The 18074-nt window shown below is 39.0% G+C and overlaps 1 protein-coding gene across 1 annotated transcript in view; it reads right to left on the bottom strand.

The window, feature by feature from the left end:
- Positions 1–1157: 1157 nt before the first annotated feature.
- The window catches only part of unc80 (unc-80 homolog (C. elegans)), a 66810-nt gene continuing 49893 nt past the window's right edge, over positions 1158–18074 (bottom strand). The window contains exons 41-64 of the mRNA XM_081380353.1: positions 17915–18004; positions 17694–17795; positions 17314–17494; positions 14972–15237; positions 14726–14860; positions 14475–14613; positions 14267–14363; positions 13418–13588; positions 13217–13309; positions 11388–11606; positions 11065–11265; positions 9993–10116; positions 9790–9915; positions 9352–9475; positions 8803–9009; positions 8533–8717; positions 7099–7264; positions 6646–6825; positions 5267–5414; positions 5025–5081; positions 4044–4125; positions 3837–3954; positions 2676–2881; positions 1158–1607 (exon numbers count right to left, since the gene is read on the bottom strand). Coding sequence (XP_081236479.1) covers positions 1263–1607; positions 2676–2881; positions 3837–3954; positions 4044–4125; positions 5025–5081; positions 5267–5414; positions 6646–6825; positions 7099–7264; positions 8533–8717; positions 8803–9009; positions 9352–9475; positions 9790–9915; positions 9993–10116; positions 11065–11265; positions 11388–11606; positions 13217–13309; positions 13418–13588; positions 14267–14363; positions 14475–14613; positions 14726–14860; positions 14972–15237; positions 17314–17494; positions 17694–17795; positions 17915–18004 — 3762 coding nt within the window. The 3' untranslated portion in view covers positions 1158–1262. The remainder of the gene's footprint in view (positions 1608–2675; positions 2882–3836; positions 3955–4043; positions 4126–5024; positions 5082–5266; positions 5415–6645; positions 6826–7098; positions 7265–8532; positions 8718–8802; positions 9010–9351; positions 9476–9789; positions 9916–9992; positions 10117–11064; positions 11266–11387; positions 11607–13216; positions 13310–13417; positions 13589–14266; positions 14364–14474; positions 14614–14725; positions 14861–14971; positions 15238–17313; positions 17495–17693; positions 17796–17914; positions 18005–18074) is intronic.

Raw genomic sequence — 18074 nt, 5'->3', positions numbered from 1 at the left:
ATCAGCACACACAGAAACACAATACCTGCTGAGCTTTTACATTCTGAGGGTATTCAGGTAACACAGAGTGAGACATTCAGTGAATTAAGTTCCGATTTTAACATTGAACGTTATGTCGAAGAAAGTGTAAGGTATCTGAAAAAAGGTTATACTGTATTTTAGAGTCAGATTAAGCAAAAGGTGAGGTAACACTTTGTTTTAAGGTACTTACTATAGTAATAACAGTAAATTATGCATAATCACAAGTAACGAACTCTAAACCAAACCATAACCGTAACACTATAGTAAGTACGTGTAGTTAATTAATATCACTCAGTACTTATTTGAGTAATTACAATATAACAACGTCAACTTAAAATAAAGTGTAACCAAAGTTGAATTGGGCCTTAAAGAACAAAGGAATCAACACTAACACAATCAGGACAACATCTGGGAAGATGCTTAGAATATTTCTATTTAAATATATTTATTTTACTTAAATACTTTATATTTAATTGCTTATTTTCCTTATATCTATTTGAAAATGTGTCTTTGCAAACATATATTTGGCAACAAACTTGGCATCAATATTATACAAGCATCGTTTTTTTTTTCTGAAAATAAAGAATTTTAAAGTAAATTATTTGAAATATCTCATTTTCATATAATCCTCTAAATAAATACTTTGAGATGATACATATTTAGAATACATCTATATAATTACACAATGAGTTTCTGTAGTTAATATATGATTATTAACATATGATTTTCACAGAATACTTATTTAATTTAAAATGATGTAATTTATCTCACTAAAGACTGAATGGTACAACACAGGTTAATCAGCTTTCATTGATTGGTGGAATTAAAGGGATAGTTCACCCAAAAATGAAGATTCTGTCATCATTTACTCACCCTGAAGTCGTAACAAACCTGTGTGAATTTCCGTCTTCTGCTGAACACAAAAGAAGATATTTTGAAGAGTATGGGTAACCAAACAGTTGATGGAAATCCCATACTATGGAAGTCAATAGGGCCTATCAGACGTGAGGGTGAGTAAATGATGATGACAGAATTTGAATTTTTGGGTGAACTATCCCTTTAAGCACAGTGCTTTATAAATACGTATATTAATTGCAAAGCATGGCAAAGCATCAGCTTATTATGTTTGATCAGAGTTGACAAAAAAAAAATTCAAGTTATTCAAGAAATCTGATCACAGGAGAGCCCTGCCACTTCCTGTTACACTAGCACAGTATTGCACATCCCGAAGCTGGACATTCTCAGACGTGAGACTCGTCCAGATCCAGGTCGACAGGGGACAGGAGGAGCGGAGAGCGGGCATGGGGTACGAGCAGCGAGGTCAGGAGTGGGTTCTCCGTGCCACGGTCCTCTTCTGTACTGTTGGAGGTGTCAGTGTTTTGCAGAAGCCCAGAGGTCTCCTCATCCTCCGGACTTTCTCTGATCTGTGTTGGGACCAGCCGGGACGGTGTACTCAGGACAGGGAGGGGAGGAGGAAGAGGGGAACAGGCTCTAGAAGCGGAGCTGGAGGTGGCAGAGGGGGTGGGAGACAGACTGCTTCTTACACTCTCCTGATCTTTCCTTTCTTTATTCTCATAGTGAAAGACCTACAGTCAAAATAGAGCAAGTGTAAGTTGTAAGCTGTTGAATTTAGAGGTATAAATTCAATTTTAAAGACACAATGTCTCCACAACAGTCAGAAATGGACTTTTCCAATATTTGCCCCCTGGAATTGATTTCCAGGTGTGTGTTTTTTTTTTTTTAACCTCTGTAATTATAATCATTTTTTATTTTAATTTAATATTTTATTAAATATATATGAAATAATCTTTTATGTCATACACTTGAATATAAATATAACCAAAGTATCTTTCTAACAATATAAATATGATTCAGCACATCAGATTCTTGCATCAATTGCAAGTGCACAAATACATGGTGATTAAACATTTAGGTGAGTATCATAACTGTAATAAAAAAAAAAAACTATTTCAATTCTCAAATATGACTCTTGCTCTTGATTACATTAATGATTGTTATTGTTGATTAACAGAATACATTAAAAGTGGGAACATATTCTGGCTACACTGACAAAAGTTAAAGAACCGTTTATGAATTACTTTGATAATTACGTATTATAAAATCAAGACTTCACATTGGTTATTCACATTGCCATTTATGATGAGAGAATTCATAGGAGTACAGATTAAAGTCAGTGAGCGCTCACTGAAACAAAACTCCAGAATTTTCAGTGACTAATCTAAATGATTGTCCATAAGCTCAACAGAAACGTGTGTGATTGGTTATAATTCCCAACGCTGCAAAATAAGCATAAATAGAAATCTAATGCAATGTGAGCAACGTAATGCAACAACTGACACTTTTCATTTAATTCATTTTCACATTTCGCTTTATTGCGACAAACAATAGATTTAGTAGAGCCTATAATTGAACGGATGCAGTTTTCCCCCCTTATCTTGAATTTGGGGGACATTTGATGGCACTTTTTACTCCAAGCTACTGTTAATTTCCAACCCTGGTCAAGTTCACTCAGTGCACCCAAACTTTTCATGTATATTTCAAACTAGACCTTATGAACGTGTCATTTTAAACTAAGAATGTGTGTAACCCAACAACTCTGCAAGCTTTCATTCGAACACTGTTCTTAATCAGACCTGTGGCAATGCTGGTTTGTGCTGAGCAGTTTTGATGCTAGGTGATGAGGACTCTGATGCGGTGGAAGGACAGTCAATGCTCAGCTTCCCGACCTCTGTGACCCCTGCTAGGCCACTGCTGGGGCTGGCAGTGGCGGTGGGAGATCTGCCCGCTGCTTCCTGCTGGGTCTCAGTGAAAGTCACAGACCTCTTTTGGTCACCGTGTGCTTAGGAAAAAATAAGAGATTCATTAGATACCCCTGAGCCTCGTTTGCATTTCTGCATGTGGCAGACACCTTTATCCAAAGGGACGCACATTGCATTCAAGGTGTACATTATTAGTGCATGCGATTCCCTGGGAATCGAATCCATAACATTGGTGTTGTTAGCACCAAGCAAGCACTACTGTTTGCCCTGCAGACTCTTCCATATATAATTCTCATAGTGGCCATTTGAGCTGATGTCATGAACCCTATAAAACCATATTAATTCAATTTGATACATGGCTTTCTAAGGCCTCTACATCCTAAATGTGACCAATGGTTTTCCAAAATTACCTTTTTATATGACCTACTACATATCTTCTGCCCCCTGGTGGATTATTCATGCTCTTCAGGAAGTAGAAGAATATTTATTGGAATATGTATATTGGCATATTTATTATTTCACTTTTTGGTCAGACAAAGTATTGCAATATATTGCTATCTCAAAATGAAAATTAAGTGTATTTAAGAAACTTATAGACATTAGGTATATTTCATTGCTTATAGAAAATGTACTAAATTACACAGTAGGTATCTGAAGGTATGTTTTTAAAATATACTATGCCCACCACAATATCAAAAAAGTATTATTTTTTATTTACATTGGGAACTGATATGTATTTTTTTTATATATGCACTTATGCAGCCTGCTCTGTAATTATTAAAATATTTACTACAACAATGTTTTTGCTATCATATATTTTTTAATTTAAATTATTATTCATAATTTTTTACATTATTATACATGCTATATATATTTTGTCAAAAGACTCAATAGACTAGAAGATGATTACTATTTTCTGAATTATTATTTTATATATCAGGTCTTACAGGGCAAGATGTTGTGTTGTGCACATTAGCATCATAGGCGTTCATTTCATTTTTCATGTAGTCATACAAACAAACAAACAACACGTACTTCTGTCGATTGGTTTATTCTTAGGCTGAACGCTCCTGCGGGTTGTTGAGAGTCTGGCTCCCTGACGCCCACGAGAGTCGTCCTGCACTCTCGGGATAGACAGCAGGGGTCGCCGCAGCTACAAGACACAGCGCCTTAATTTCATGCCTTAACATAATACACCGAATACAAAAAATCCGAGCGTTATAAATAAGACTGAAAGCTCACCTGCCTAAGTCCTCTCTTCCGACCGAGAGGCGGCTGAATGAGCAGATTCTGCTGTCCTGGTTCACTCTGCACACTGGCAACCCTGCAGAATAAAGCCGAGGGAAAGACACACAAACAGAGCCGATGAGCTTGAACTCCTCGGAGAGCTGAACACAATCCCTGTTAAATCCTCCTAATAAATGGGAGAGTTAAGAGGAAATGTGTCCCTTCCACAAATCCCCATCAGTCCATAGCCCTCCACCAATCAAACACAGGGACAGGGACGAATCAGAAAGCATGAATCACAGGTCAGAACCTGCAATGTCATCAACAAAAAAACAAAGGGGAATAGAGAAGCTGGTATAGCAGTGTGAGCAGGACGTAACCCCCCATTTGAACTAAGCCACTTCTGGCAATAAGTGAATTTGTGAGTTTCATATGATGGCAGATCAGAAAATGCATTTTTAAATGTTTAATTGTCCACTTTAAATCTGCTAGACCAAACCCCCCCAGCCCCACAGATTGGCCCCCCAAAGAGGAACTCCAATTTGAGCAGCAAAAAGCCTGAAACATGAGTGGACACCATGACACCATGAGGCTCACTGGAGATGACATGAGTACCACAGAGTGATAATAGGTAAACTGGCATCATTGTCTCTTGCCAAGAGAGAGAGAGAGAGAGAGAGAGAGAGAGAGAGAGAGAGAGAGAGAGAGAGAGAGAGAGAGAGAGAGAGAGAGAGAGAGAGAGAGAGAGAGAGAGAGAGAGAGAGAGAGAGAGAGAGAGAGAGAGAGAGAGAGAGAGAGAGAGAGAGAGAGAGAGAGAGAGAGAGAGAGAGAGAGAGAGAGAGAGAGAGAGAGAGAGAGAGAGAGAGAGGATGAGAAGAGAAAGAGAGAGAGAGATCCTAGTGAGAATTCAAGTTGGATGTGATGAACAGGGAAGGCAGGCCCAGCCCCGGCACACAGACGGTGAGACACTGCACACACAGGGCCGTGACACTGTACCTAGACAGGTTACCCTCCTCCAGAAGCCCCTGGGATTCATCTAGCACATTGGGTTCACTGTAGAGTTGGGCAGGGAACAAGATTAGGGGAATAATAAGAGAGACATGCAACCCCCCAGCTGTAGATCAGCCCCCTCTTAAAGGGAAAGATAAGGTAAGATTGGATAAATAAGGTTGTTATAGACAGTCTCTGTTGCTTTCAGTCTACATGAGCTTTAGATTTGAAGTGGGGTGCTTGTTTACCTGTGACTGGGCAGCATGGTGCTTATGCCTGGTTCAGGTTGAGTGGTGGCTGAGCCCGTGGCGTGACTGGAGAAACGCCGCTGGGAAATGAGCCTGGGGAGGAAAGCTTCGTGCTCACTTACCACGCTGGGGATGCTAATGGAGTCATCTGAAAATGACAGAGTAAGAGTTAATATGGGTCATTCACTAATAATAACATTGGCAAGTGCTTCTAAAATTGCTCAGCAATGAAACCCATCAATTTTACATTAAACTCAGCATGCTGCATTAAATAATTTCCACTAGGTCACGCTAAATAATTTAGCATTTATGACTGTTTTAAAATTACACCTTTGATTAAAATAATCGACATTAAAAGGCAACCAGTAACATTACTCACAATAACACAACTGAATTTCATGATGCCATTTAATGGAAGGCATTACAAACATACTAGTATTGACATCCATACCATTATTTACTCATCGTTGTGTCCATGGGCATAGCTTGACATCTGAGCTTGGGGGGTCTGGGTTTTTTTGGGGCAGACCGTGCTAGTCGCTTTGGTCAGTCACCATTTTAGTCACATTTGAGCTTTTTTATAGTAAACCTACATATTCACACTCAGTGTAACTCCATATATAATAATATTTAAGTGATTTATACTATGACTACAGAGAGCACGCAAATTACTTGTGAGGGCTGCCATGAGTCTGTTTTGCCATGTTAAACTAGTGTGCAAAAAACACTTTTCAGCAAATAAAGGAGTCAAGAATTACTCACCCTCTGCTTTAAAACAGACATCTGCTGGGCTGTTATCTAGCAAAATGCAGATTCATCACAAGACAACTTACACAAATGAGATTGGGGGAGATGTTAGTAAGTTTGATTGGATTTATTTATAAAATTTTCTTAAATTTATTTACGAAATAATTCAAAACGTATTAAAATACCTACATTATATGCATATTTACTTTTGAGTTGAACATATCATTTATTTGTAACTACATAGTAGCATCTTTCAGTCACCTCCCTGCAAGCTACGCCCATGGTTGTGTTGCTCTAAACCTACATGACTTTCCTTCTTTTGAAGGAGAGTTTCTTTCTCTCCATGCAATTAGCCTACAAACAATTTGGATGGTACATAAAAGCACCATAAAAGTAGTCAATCTGGCTTGTGCATTACAGTACAAGTCATATATACGTCACATATATATTTATGAACAGAGACTGGTTTTTTAAGTCAAATCTTTTCGATCAACAGGTTGAAATAGTTTACGAAGAAATAAAGTTAATGTGATTTGTAATGAGTAATGACACATGGGTTAATGATGATAAAATAAAAGGATTCTGAGTGAACTAGGCCTTTAAGCATAAACTAAAGAAGAAGAATTACACACTTTCCTCCTCCTCCTCATCGGTACGACTGAGTGTATCCTGTGAGGGCTGGCGTGAGGGTTGGCTCTCCTGCTCCCAGACAGTTCCTGTACCAGTGTTGGAGCGAGACATTGTGGCGAGACTTAACCTGTATGCAGAGGTGGACGTGCCAACAGTACTGATGGAAGTCTTTCCCTGGTATGCTGAATAAAAAAAAGGGGGAGAGATAGACAGAAAACCATTTCACGTTACATTTAATCCTAGGTTAATGTCTTTTTTAACCCTGGGTAAAGTCCAGTTTTAACCCCGGGTTAAATCTGGGTCAAATGAATTACAAACGCAGGACCAGTGTGGAACATGATTAGCCCATGGTTAAGGATGACCCAGGGTTAACAAAGTGTGACAAAACCTGACAGATGGGTAGGTAAACTTTTGATTTAGAAGTAATACTGTATATCAATTAAGCCAGTTCTCACCGGAGCCGCTGTGCACAGCCTCTTTCAGGATCTTGAGCTCGTTGCTGAACTCAGCAAACAGAGAGCTCTTGCAGAGGGAACGTGGGATGAAACGACGCTCTAGTTGCTCTGCGATATGGTGACGGGCTGTGATCTCCTCCTGAGACTCAGCCGGCTGGGTCAACAGCTGAAAGTAGAGATTTGAGGACTTGTTCATGAGCATCAACTTTATGGAAGCACGGAAAGAAAACTGGCAGAAGATAGATCAGAGAGATAAACTAGTGGTTGACCATCATATCACCAAGGCTGATATCTTTATAGGAACGTCCACCTGAAGGGCAAAATAAGGCTTTCTTCTGCTGCCTGCCAGTTATTTTTACCAGGTTTGTTTTATCCAAAAATGTTGGATAGGCTTGGATAGTGCAAATGACTGAACAACTGTGTTACATTAGCTAATTAGCACTCACTTTTGCTCTGACACAAAGTTGTGTGGTTGTAATGACAGCTCTCAAACTGTGGTTAGAAGTACATTTTCTTGGTTTGCATGACATGTGGGCTTTATAAATCCTTATCTTGAGCAAAACAAGCAAACTGACATTCTATACAATCTATATCTTTCATTTTGAATACATACCAATGCCATTAAGGTCCTTTAATTTGTCGAGAGATTTAAAGCACAGTTTTTGAGGAGTACGCATTCGTGTACGTGCTCTAGTATGTAAGAACAAGCCTATGATTGAATCTGGAAATAAAGCAAAAAAAAAAAGAGTAGCTATTAGTCCTCATGTGTCTGTAATTCACAGAAAAAAATCTAGCATTAATTAGATCTCAAACGGATTCATTAAAAACGATGCATCATACTATGCTAGTTAAGCGGTGAGTTATGTTGTTGTGCGGGAAAAGGTGCAGCAGGTGGTGTTTATGGATTGCAAGTGCTCATTTCTATGGATGTTTTGCGACAGTCATGTGACAAACTATGCATATATGTATATACAGTACTTAGTCTTAGTAAAAAAAAAAGGTTTTAAGTCAGTTATTTATATCTTTGGTTGTAGTGTGTCAGTAGGAAATATCAGTTTACATTTCCAAACATTCTTTTTGGAATTAATTGTAATAATCAAGTGAGATTTTTGTATGCACAAGGAGTCTGACAACAGCCGGTATGATCCACACGGAGATCTGATCTCACCATCTATTTGTGATTACATGAAGAAAAAGAAGAAACTGAGACAGACTAAAAATCCAGAATTCTGCGGCAACATCTCCAAGACGCCTGAAAAACTATGCGCAAGTGTACCGAGGACAAAAGCTGTTTTAAACCCAGAGGTTGTCACGCCGAGTATTGATTTGATTTATATATATATAGCCCATTGGCATCAGCCATTACAAAACATGTATTGGTCAACCACTAATAGAAACTTCAGAAAGGTAGTGCATACCCTCAAAATCTCTTACCTTGCACTGTATGAAAGGACGTAGTAGAATGAAGATCGGAATCCGTGTGCGCACTATGAAGTCAATAAAATCCCAAAAAGCCAGACCGCCGACTTTACGCAGAGCCATTTCCTTGACCTGTAGACTCAGCTTGTACCACTGATTACCCAACTGTCGCTCAAAGCAGACTAAGATCACCTTCAGAGCTAGAGAGAGCAGATTTGAAATATTTATATAAAATATATAAACACATTTTTTAAATTAAAATTTTCCTTTCTAAGGCTCTAGTACCAAGATAAGCTGCCTGGCTGGTGGATTCAGCCAGTCCCTCTCTACGCAGGTCTTTCCCAGTGTCCCCTGGGGTGGAGCAGTGGGCAGGGGATGCGTCCAGAACAAAGTTCTTACTGCGGGAGGTGCTGATGATGCGTGGAGGTAACAGGATGTTAATGACTGTCTGCAAAAGGAGAAAAACCTCCGGCTGTTCCAGATGAGGGCTGTCTGTGAAAGGAAAACAAACAAACATATTCTAAATTACAAACATATTCACACATGCGTTTTTGCAGTTAAAAATACAAGAATACAAAAAAAAAACATGCAACGTCTAGAGAAAGGTTTTTACAAAGTTGATCATCTTTTAACATGAGCGCTGCATTTCTAGATCGTCGTATCATGCACAAGACATTGCAAAAGGCAGAAGACGCGAGAGCAATGGTCAAACACATGCGTCTACAACATGTTTACATAGAACGCATTTTTACATTCCACTGCACATGCTTTTCTGTTGTTTCTATGTGAACTGTGCCTAAATGTTCCTGGTTCTGTTTGATCTCTGAGGCAGACCTTTACTTCCCGAGCCCACAGTCAATACAAATGGAATCAAGAGGTTAAGCAGCATGCCCTCTCGTCTCTCCTGATTGGTGAAGGGGGAGATCACATGACTGAGCGGGAAGTCCTCCTTTAAAGCCTAGAATTGGAGGAAGACATTAAACATATGCCCATGAATGCAGGCAAAAAATATGTCAATGAATTGAAATGCACATTAGAATAATGGTTGCACTTTATGTTACAGTGCGTGCACTTACGTCCCCTTACCAAAGAAAGTACCCGGTAATAAAAGGCAACTACATGGGTTACGGTCAGGTTTAAGGGTAGGTTCAGGGTCAGTACCTAGTTATTACCCAGTTCTTGTAATTACTATAAGTACATAGTATGTGCATGCAGAAAAGGACTGTAAAATAAAGTGCTAACGAAATATCCTTAGGAAGGAATAGATTATACCTGGATCTGCATGGCAACCAAACGCACAACTGCGGTACTGAAGGGAAGGGGAGGAGACAGGTACGGACTCAGATGCAACAAAGGAAGTCCATCTGCCACACTAGACGGCCCCACAACCCCCATCACCTTAACACACACATCTATATGTAAACACATACATATCACACAGAGCATATAATCAGCAACAGGTGTTTGGGACTCACCAGGTTGACACAGACGTTGATTAGAGATCGCAGGTGAGGGAGGAAGGAGATGATTGGCTGCCGATGAAGTGTCAAACAAATCCCTTCAATCAGACTGCTAGCCGCCTCCCATTCCACCTGCCGCCTGCAAAAACAACACACAGAGATCACAAGATAGAAATCAACAAAGGTATCATGTTTTCTACCACTAGTCATTGAATTATGGAGCACCTAAAGTAACAATACAATACAACATTTCACAAACATAAGCAAACAAAGTATTTACACAAATTACTTAAGCAAGATACGTAAGCAATCCATTTACCATTTACCATTTTAAAGCCGAAAAATATGCATCTATGCAACTAGCATGAAGTAAAATCAGTAAAAGCCTTCCTTCCGCTTGAAAAAATAGTCCCTGACTGTAAACAGCAACAGAAGTTACATACATTTTTTCAGTCAGTAGTGAAGACTTTTACATTGAAAGGACTCAAACTTGTGAACACGGAAAAGACGCAACTGACAAATGACTAGGGCACAGGAAAACCCCTTAACTGTTAAAAGGACAAGATATCTCAGCGGACATCCAAACAGATTTTTTTATTATGAGTATAGGACTGACCTGAAGCAAAATGCTATGTCTACTGTAAATGCAGGTACACTCGCTTACTCAATCTCTACTCTAGCTTCAATGAACAATATCAATGAGATCAAACATGTTTAAGTTGCTAAGAGTGGTTGCTAGGGGTGTTGTGTAGTGATACATAGAACTGTTGGGTGAAACGGTCATAGCTGTGTTTTACTGTGAATAAAACACAGCTTTTGACCAATCAGAATCAAGGATTGGAACTAACCGTTTTATAAAGCATAATTAGACATACTTGTTGCTTTACAACATTTAGTCCACTAACCATAATGGAGACAATGGAAGACAAACACATCACCAAAGCACAACAGCAGCAGCCATCCATCACATCTCAGAGATGTGATACCACTGATAAGGCCCACCAGAGCAGACAGAAACACAGACGGTGGAGGGCTAGAGATCAGTGTGAGGACATACCTGGTGCACAGAGCCTGAGGGTGAACGCACCTGAGTGTGGGCATTTTATGAATCTTGTTAAACATGCGGTCCAGCCTCTTCAGAATGAGGATGAGGGCAGGACGAATGGCCTCTGCCGACCAATCGGTAATGGGTAACATCTCTGTAATGTAGCGGCGCAGCCCTCGGCTTTCCATGGTCAGTGTGTCATAAGGGGCCAATTTGAGAAGGGAGTGGGCGATTTCTGCCAGTCTGTAGATTAGAACATAAAGAGTAAAGTTATAGATGCATGCTATGACTCGCTTGCTCCATAATGCTGTGGAAATTTAATTACTACTGAATGTTCAAACTTCTTTAGGTAGCTTTTGTTTCACCTCATATGAGACTTGATGTCCAGCAGTTCTAGAGCAGTGACTCTGGGTTCTCCTGCCACATTCTGCAGGATTTTGAGGCGTGGACCACAGTGCTTGTAGAACTCCGTGCAGATGTTAAGCAGAGACTCGCGGGGGCGACGGAACTCTTCACGGGCGATGCGCTCGTCCAGTTCCTCCCTCAGTATACCCTGACCCTCCTCCAGCAGGTGCAGGTTATCCCTGCAAAGAGTCAAATTACAGCAATAATTACTTTTTTTTTCTTCCAAACCATATCAATAGACAATATGTGTTCAGGAAGTTTGGTCATTTTCTGCTATATTACTTGGGTTGCTATAGTAACAATATACAGTAGGTGTCAACATGGTGCCAAGTGACCTTCTTTCTACAGCAACTGGGTGAAGTAAGAAGCTGACATGAGAATGTTGTTTCGAGTGAGCAAAACATAAGATATTCAGTTAAATTGACCCAAATACAATTATTTGATGAAGGTATCCTTTTTAATTCATGAAATAAAATTGAGGCTGAGTGACACTTATTGCAATGAAATCTGCAAGTGAAACTTGCAAAGTGCCCCCATTATGCTATAAAGGTTCCTAGTTTTGTTTTAGAGGTGTCCTACAATAGGTTTACATACATCCAAGGTCAAAAAAACACTTTCATTTTATCATAGTATACATTGCAGCATGAAATCTTTTCTCATTGTCTGAAACGGTTCGATAAAGGATTCAATTTGTGACCCGTGCTGGCAAAATGAGTTCCAATGAGCAAATTTACAAAAAAAAAAAAAAAAAAACTTCAAATGATGTATGATTTGTTGGAATCAGGCAAAATAAATGAATGAGCTACACCCGTTTTGAAGTCGACATAGTAAATTTTGAGAAAAATCAAGTTAAAGTTTTCTGAAGGTTCCAAAACAAAATCACCTAGCAACCATACCTTAAAATCACTGGTAATGACACCAAATTTGGCACACACCCAAGTCAAAACCAAATATCTATAGGAAAAATATGTATTCAACTTTTTTTTTCCATGATACCACAATTTTTGATTAACATTCAATTAAAATAACAAAAAATTTGCCAGCACGGGTCACATTTGTTATGCACTTTGACCGTTGAAACTTATCAAACTTTTTACCTTCACAAACACTACATCAAAGGTAATATCCAAAAAAGCATAACAGGGGAACTTTTAAAGATTTATATGGTTAGGCACACAGGCATTAATGATTCACTACGGAATTCTGGGCTCTCAAACGACATCTGTGGTTGTAGCATAAAAATGCAAGTTCTGTTACTAATGCATATGTTTTGCACTGCCCTTCTGTGTGGATGATTCAGATGGTTTGAGTTATACTGTTTCATTGATAACTATATTAATGCAGATATTACAAGCCATACCAAGATCCCTGATTGTAAGAGATGTTTTTCAGATTTATCTCTTGTAGGGCTTTGAGTTAGAATGTAGCAGATCTGCTGTCATGGTAACTGATTCCTCTTTTCAGTTCTCTGAAACTTCCTGCCTAAACGAACCAGAAAGCTCTGAATAAAGGTCATGATCGTAGGCTTTAAAACTTTTTTAAAAAGTTGGAAAGGAGAAGGGATATGCTTTTTTTTTTTTTTCTCAAAAATTTAAAATTGGACAGTTTCTCTGTGACAATTTATTATTTAGTTCTGATGCCCCAATAAAAAGAAGAAACTTGAGAAATGTCAAACTGTATGGTCGGTCTTCAAACACTGATCATGACTTTATACACTGTACCATGCTCTTCACACTATAATGTTTTCTGGTACACAGACGCATCATAAGCCAACTATATCTGCCCTGACCTGGTGTTTGGTCCTCCAGACATGGTGTGGTTGGCTGTAGTTGCTCCCTTGTGGCCTTGATCACATCGACTCATCTGAGGTGCGGTCATAGGTCTAGGAATTCCAAATCATGTGACAACACCATAATAAATTATACATGACAGGGAATATCTAGGACTTCAGAGCAGTAAGTACAGTAAAGGCTTGTGTTCTGGGACTGACCGTGTCAATGCCTCCACGCTATAGAGCAGAGCCTGCAGAGAGGTGGCCAGAGCAGCTATGGCAGCAATCTCATCCCTTGCTGCAGATGCAGACTCCAGAGTCTGTGTGTTACCCTTCATCTTCTGCAGGTAACATGGAACCAAAGCCTCCAAAACCATTAGCATTTGCAGACTGACAAAAGAAACAGAGAAACCAAGTTTATTAAAGGTTGGAATACACTACAGGACTTTTCATATCGTAATGGATTTCTAAATGGTTACAGAGAAAAGAGAATGTGCATCATACACTAAAGTGTTTGATCCTCAGTCATTTAATGTCATTACGAACACTTGCTGCTAGTGGACTTCTCATATCCTTCGATCCTCCAGTTATTAGCCACTAATTATTTGAATGTTGTTGCTGATAACTGGTAAATGGCTGATATTAAAATTATTCTATTTTGTCTAAATCAATTGAAAATAAAACATTAAAAACTAAAATAAAATGAAATCTTTTGAATGCAAGTAAATCACATAATTAGGTACCACAACATAAAAAAACAAACAAAACAAAAACAATATTAAACAAATGGATACTCTGTTAAATGTAATCTTAGAAAAAATTTAAATGTGTTATTAAATTAATCTTGTTTTGAAAAATTAACTTTAGGTCAGCATTAAATAACGTCAAAGATAATCTAACTGTAAAAATTAGGTACACTTATATATCTAATATTGTACAATATATATCCAGTATCGATGGGCATCTAATATCTGCTTATAATGGTATGGTGCCAATAATATACTATATATGTATATACATATATAGTACATCTCTAAAGAATTTGATTGAAATCTGCAAGTGACAAACCTGCGGTAGGATTCTGGGGCATAAGCGACCACTGTGACACACAGCTTAATGCCTTCACTTATTGAAAAAGCCAGATCCTCATTACCGTAGCAAAAATCTGAAAAAAGAAAACCCAGAACAATTGCAATAGCCAAGCCGAATAGTGTTCACATAAAACAGAGGACGAGGGTAGACCTGTATCCTCCAGGAGCCCTGTGTGCCATCTTACCCAGAGAGCGGAGAGGTTTCTCAGCCTTCACCAGCTCCAGAGCATCCAATGAATCTGCAGTCTCTCCCTCTAAAGATACCAGCAGGTCAAAAAGACACTGTGAAGACACGCCCTTCGAAAGACCAGTACTAGTGCGAGTCTGTAAAAAAGTCAGTTCATACATTCAATGTTTAATGATACTGTAATAACACTGTAATAACAGTATCTATAAATGAAGGGTTGTTAAAACCATGAAATCTTAAACCTCTTACAGTGAATTCCAGCAGTGGGGCCACACTAGCAAAGAGCTGCAATATGAATGGTTTACGGTGAAGGATATAGAACTGTCTGCAGCAGAACTCAATCCCTCGACGCAACAGTGGGTTACTCTCATAATCCGCATATGTCTTCAGCAAAGAAGAGCAGCAACACAAAACCGAATAAGCATAATAAAAAATGAGAAAACATTCCTAAATCATAATAAATGAGGAAATGAACTTAATATGTGTGCTGCTAACCTGGAGCATAGTGGGAAGGATCCATTGATAGCCACTGAGGGAGAAGAGGTGGTTGAAGTGTACAGCTGTGTTGATGGCAGTGGCGCTGTATTGCCTGAGGAGGGCACTGTCCTCGGGGTGTAAGAGCAGGGCACCGTTAAACACATTCAGAAATAGCATAATCTCATCACCCCAGGGGTATTCACTGGGCATGCCCAGAAACATCTCCTCCAGCAGTTTGATCCATAGGACCTTGTGTAAAGTGTCCAAACCAAAAAGCTCTTTGCCTGGGAAGGGAGAAATATGTTGATTTACATATGAATTATAATGTGTATTATATGAACATGCACACATTTTTTAACATAAGAACTGTAAAGGAGATTTTCTAAACCTGAACTAATATGAACATAATTATTTAAATGTAACCAGGGCTGCAGCGCAAGGGGTATGCATTTATTTTAAATAACAAAATAAAAAAACTATACGATCAAATAAAATGTATCTCTGAAACTTTCGTCCGTCAAAAAAATTTGAATCAGGTTCGATTTTCTGTGTTTTTCGCATCTGTAGCAAGCATTTTGAATGGTGTTTTGACAATTTAGAGCCACCGAATCACGAATATTCACGAATACGAAAAAACGCATGCAAAAATTTCGGACTCAGTGTGCAAGGACCTAAAGAACTGCCCGAAAAGAAATCGCAAAGTGCATTATAATCGTTTAATGCACAGCTAGCCATGGATTATATTTCGCTTATACCATGGTCATTTGCCAGCATTGACAATTTAAAGCTGTTATTAATGTTTGCAGCGCAACATTTGACCGGAAGGGTAAAATTGACGGTTACTTATCATGATTTTACCTGTTCCTGTTTTGCCTGAGTTCTTGTTCATTGTTAGTTGCTCTGGTTTCTAATTGAGCTACACACCTGTTCTGTTAATGATCTTCCTTGTGTATTTAAGCCCTTCGTTTTCCGTAGGTCTGGGTCTTGCGATAACGTTATGTTGCATGTGTGTAGTACTTATGTTCCTATTGGTCATTAATCGTCTATCATCTATCTCTGTGGATTATCTACACTGGAGCGCTGTGACAAATGGAGTAATTTCTCTCTTTTTTTAGTTTAAAGTTACCATGAAATCAAAACTTTTCTTATGGAATGTTGCAGTGTTGCTGATGAATGCATTTTTAAAAACTGTGTCCACCTGATCTTTAATCTAAAACACTAACATCCGTGTATTTTTTCTTTCTTCGGTTTTTCTACAATTCAACTCAGCATCTTGTCTTGTAATATTGAATTAGTCAAATTGAGCCGCCCTTCTAATATAATGAATAAAGATGTCTTAAGCCTGGTTCACACGGGACGATTTTAAAATTGTCGGCCGATTTTCCAAACCTGAGAGACCCCACACACGGCGATAAAAAATCACGGGTCTAACAGTTTTGGTCGTACAGTGTGTGGTGCGCAGCCACACGGCAAAATCAACTCATCACACACGAACCGATTTGACTCCCGAGCATTCCCATGTCAGACGGGAAATCTCGCAAAATCCCTCGAGATCAAACGTAATTTAATACTGTGCTTACGAGGATACTTGACAAAGTGAACATTTTGGCATACTTTTGTGTGTTTTTGTCCGTTCAAGCGTGAAAGAGAACTCAATGCGGCTGCGCGCTGTCTGAAGCGGCATTCAGTGCTCATGAGTTCTGTGTGTGTGCATCACACAGAGAGGAGATTTACAGACAGCGCGCCGCCAGTACAGATTTAAGTTCTTTTTTGCGTTTTATCGCGCTTGAATTGTTTCTTAGCACTTGAATGAATGATAGCGTGATAAAATACTATAGTAGCCTATAGAGCAGCCAATGGATGAAAGAAAAATCTACACGCCACAGTCCACAGGCTGCGTGCTCGTTTGTCCCCGGGGGACACCACACACGAGGAGAAATCGGGCCAAAACAATCCAACATGTTGGATATCCCCGATTTGAGATCGGAGCGGTCCCGAAGTCCTTCCGAGCAACACACCACACATGGTAGGAATATCTGATCAGATTATTTTACGATATCGGAGCATCCTTAAGATTGTCGGAAGGGGTGAATCGGGACTATAATCGGCCTAATTATCCTGCCGTGTGAACCAGGCTTTAGATATATTTTAAGATTATAGTCAACCATTAGATGTTATATATGCCAATTTTATGGTTAGAAAGGATTAAACTGAACAGGACTTTGAAATTGTCAGGTAATATTGTAAGATATAGGCCTATTCTGATTTTTGGCGAACTGACACCACTGGTTAAATTGTTGGACTGTTAGTCAAGATTATTAGCTAACATAAAAGAGGATCAAATTATTTTTCTCATTTACCTAGAGGCTCATTGAAGAGGGTGAACTCAGCATCAATGGCAGAGCGAGGAAATGACGGCAGTCGCAGAAGGTCTTCTTGAAGCATGGAGACGTGGGATTGCTTGTGCATGGCAGGCATACGCTGGGTAAGCGAGATGATGAACAAAACTCGGCCAATCTCTTCCAGCTTTCTGGAAAACACCTGAAAGATTTTTTAACAAATGATTGGTAATTTGTGCTATATTTTTCTTAATTTTTTTTTTTAATGTCATGTTAAGTTATGCACACTATATAGATTCAACAATAGTTCTGAATTCTAAAGTGACCAAATTCCATTATGTGAACCATTAAATGGTTCAGCAAAAACACTTACTCCCTTGACTGAGATTCATAAAGCACACCTGTTTCTGAATGAGCTCTTGACCCTTCTCTGGAAGCATATGAACCAGGTTGAGCTGAGGAGACACTGATCTTCTGAAAGGGTAGATGTCTCGCACATAGGTCTGATGTAGAGATGCATACCAATTTTCAGCCAAAATACAAACATTCTAGTGTTTGCTACCAAGAATATCCAGTATGTATCTTTTGAAATGTCTAGATCTGTTCGAAAACAATAACCCACCTTGGCATAGTGGATAAGGTTCCAACGCTTATCCATTAGAAAATAGTTAGCAGATCGAGCCTCTGGTATATTGAAGAACTCTAAACACTCCTGGCATGAAGACATTAAGCAAAACAAAGGGGAAAGGTTGTTAAATTGTGAAAATATAGCAACGCAACCT

Source organism: Scardinius erythrophthalmus, assembly GCF_964197995.2.
Source record: "Scardinius erythrophthalmus genome assembly, chromosome: 12".
Classification (NCBI taxonomy): Eukaryota; Metazoa; Chordata; class Actinopteri; order Cypriniformes; family Leuciscidae; genus Scardinius; species Scardinius erythrophthalmus.
This window is presented reverse-complemented; position numbering and strand designations above follow the sequence as displayed.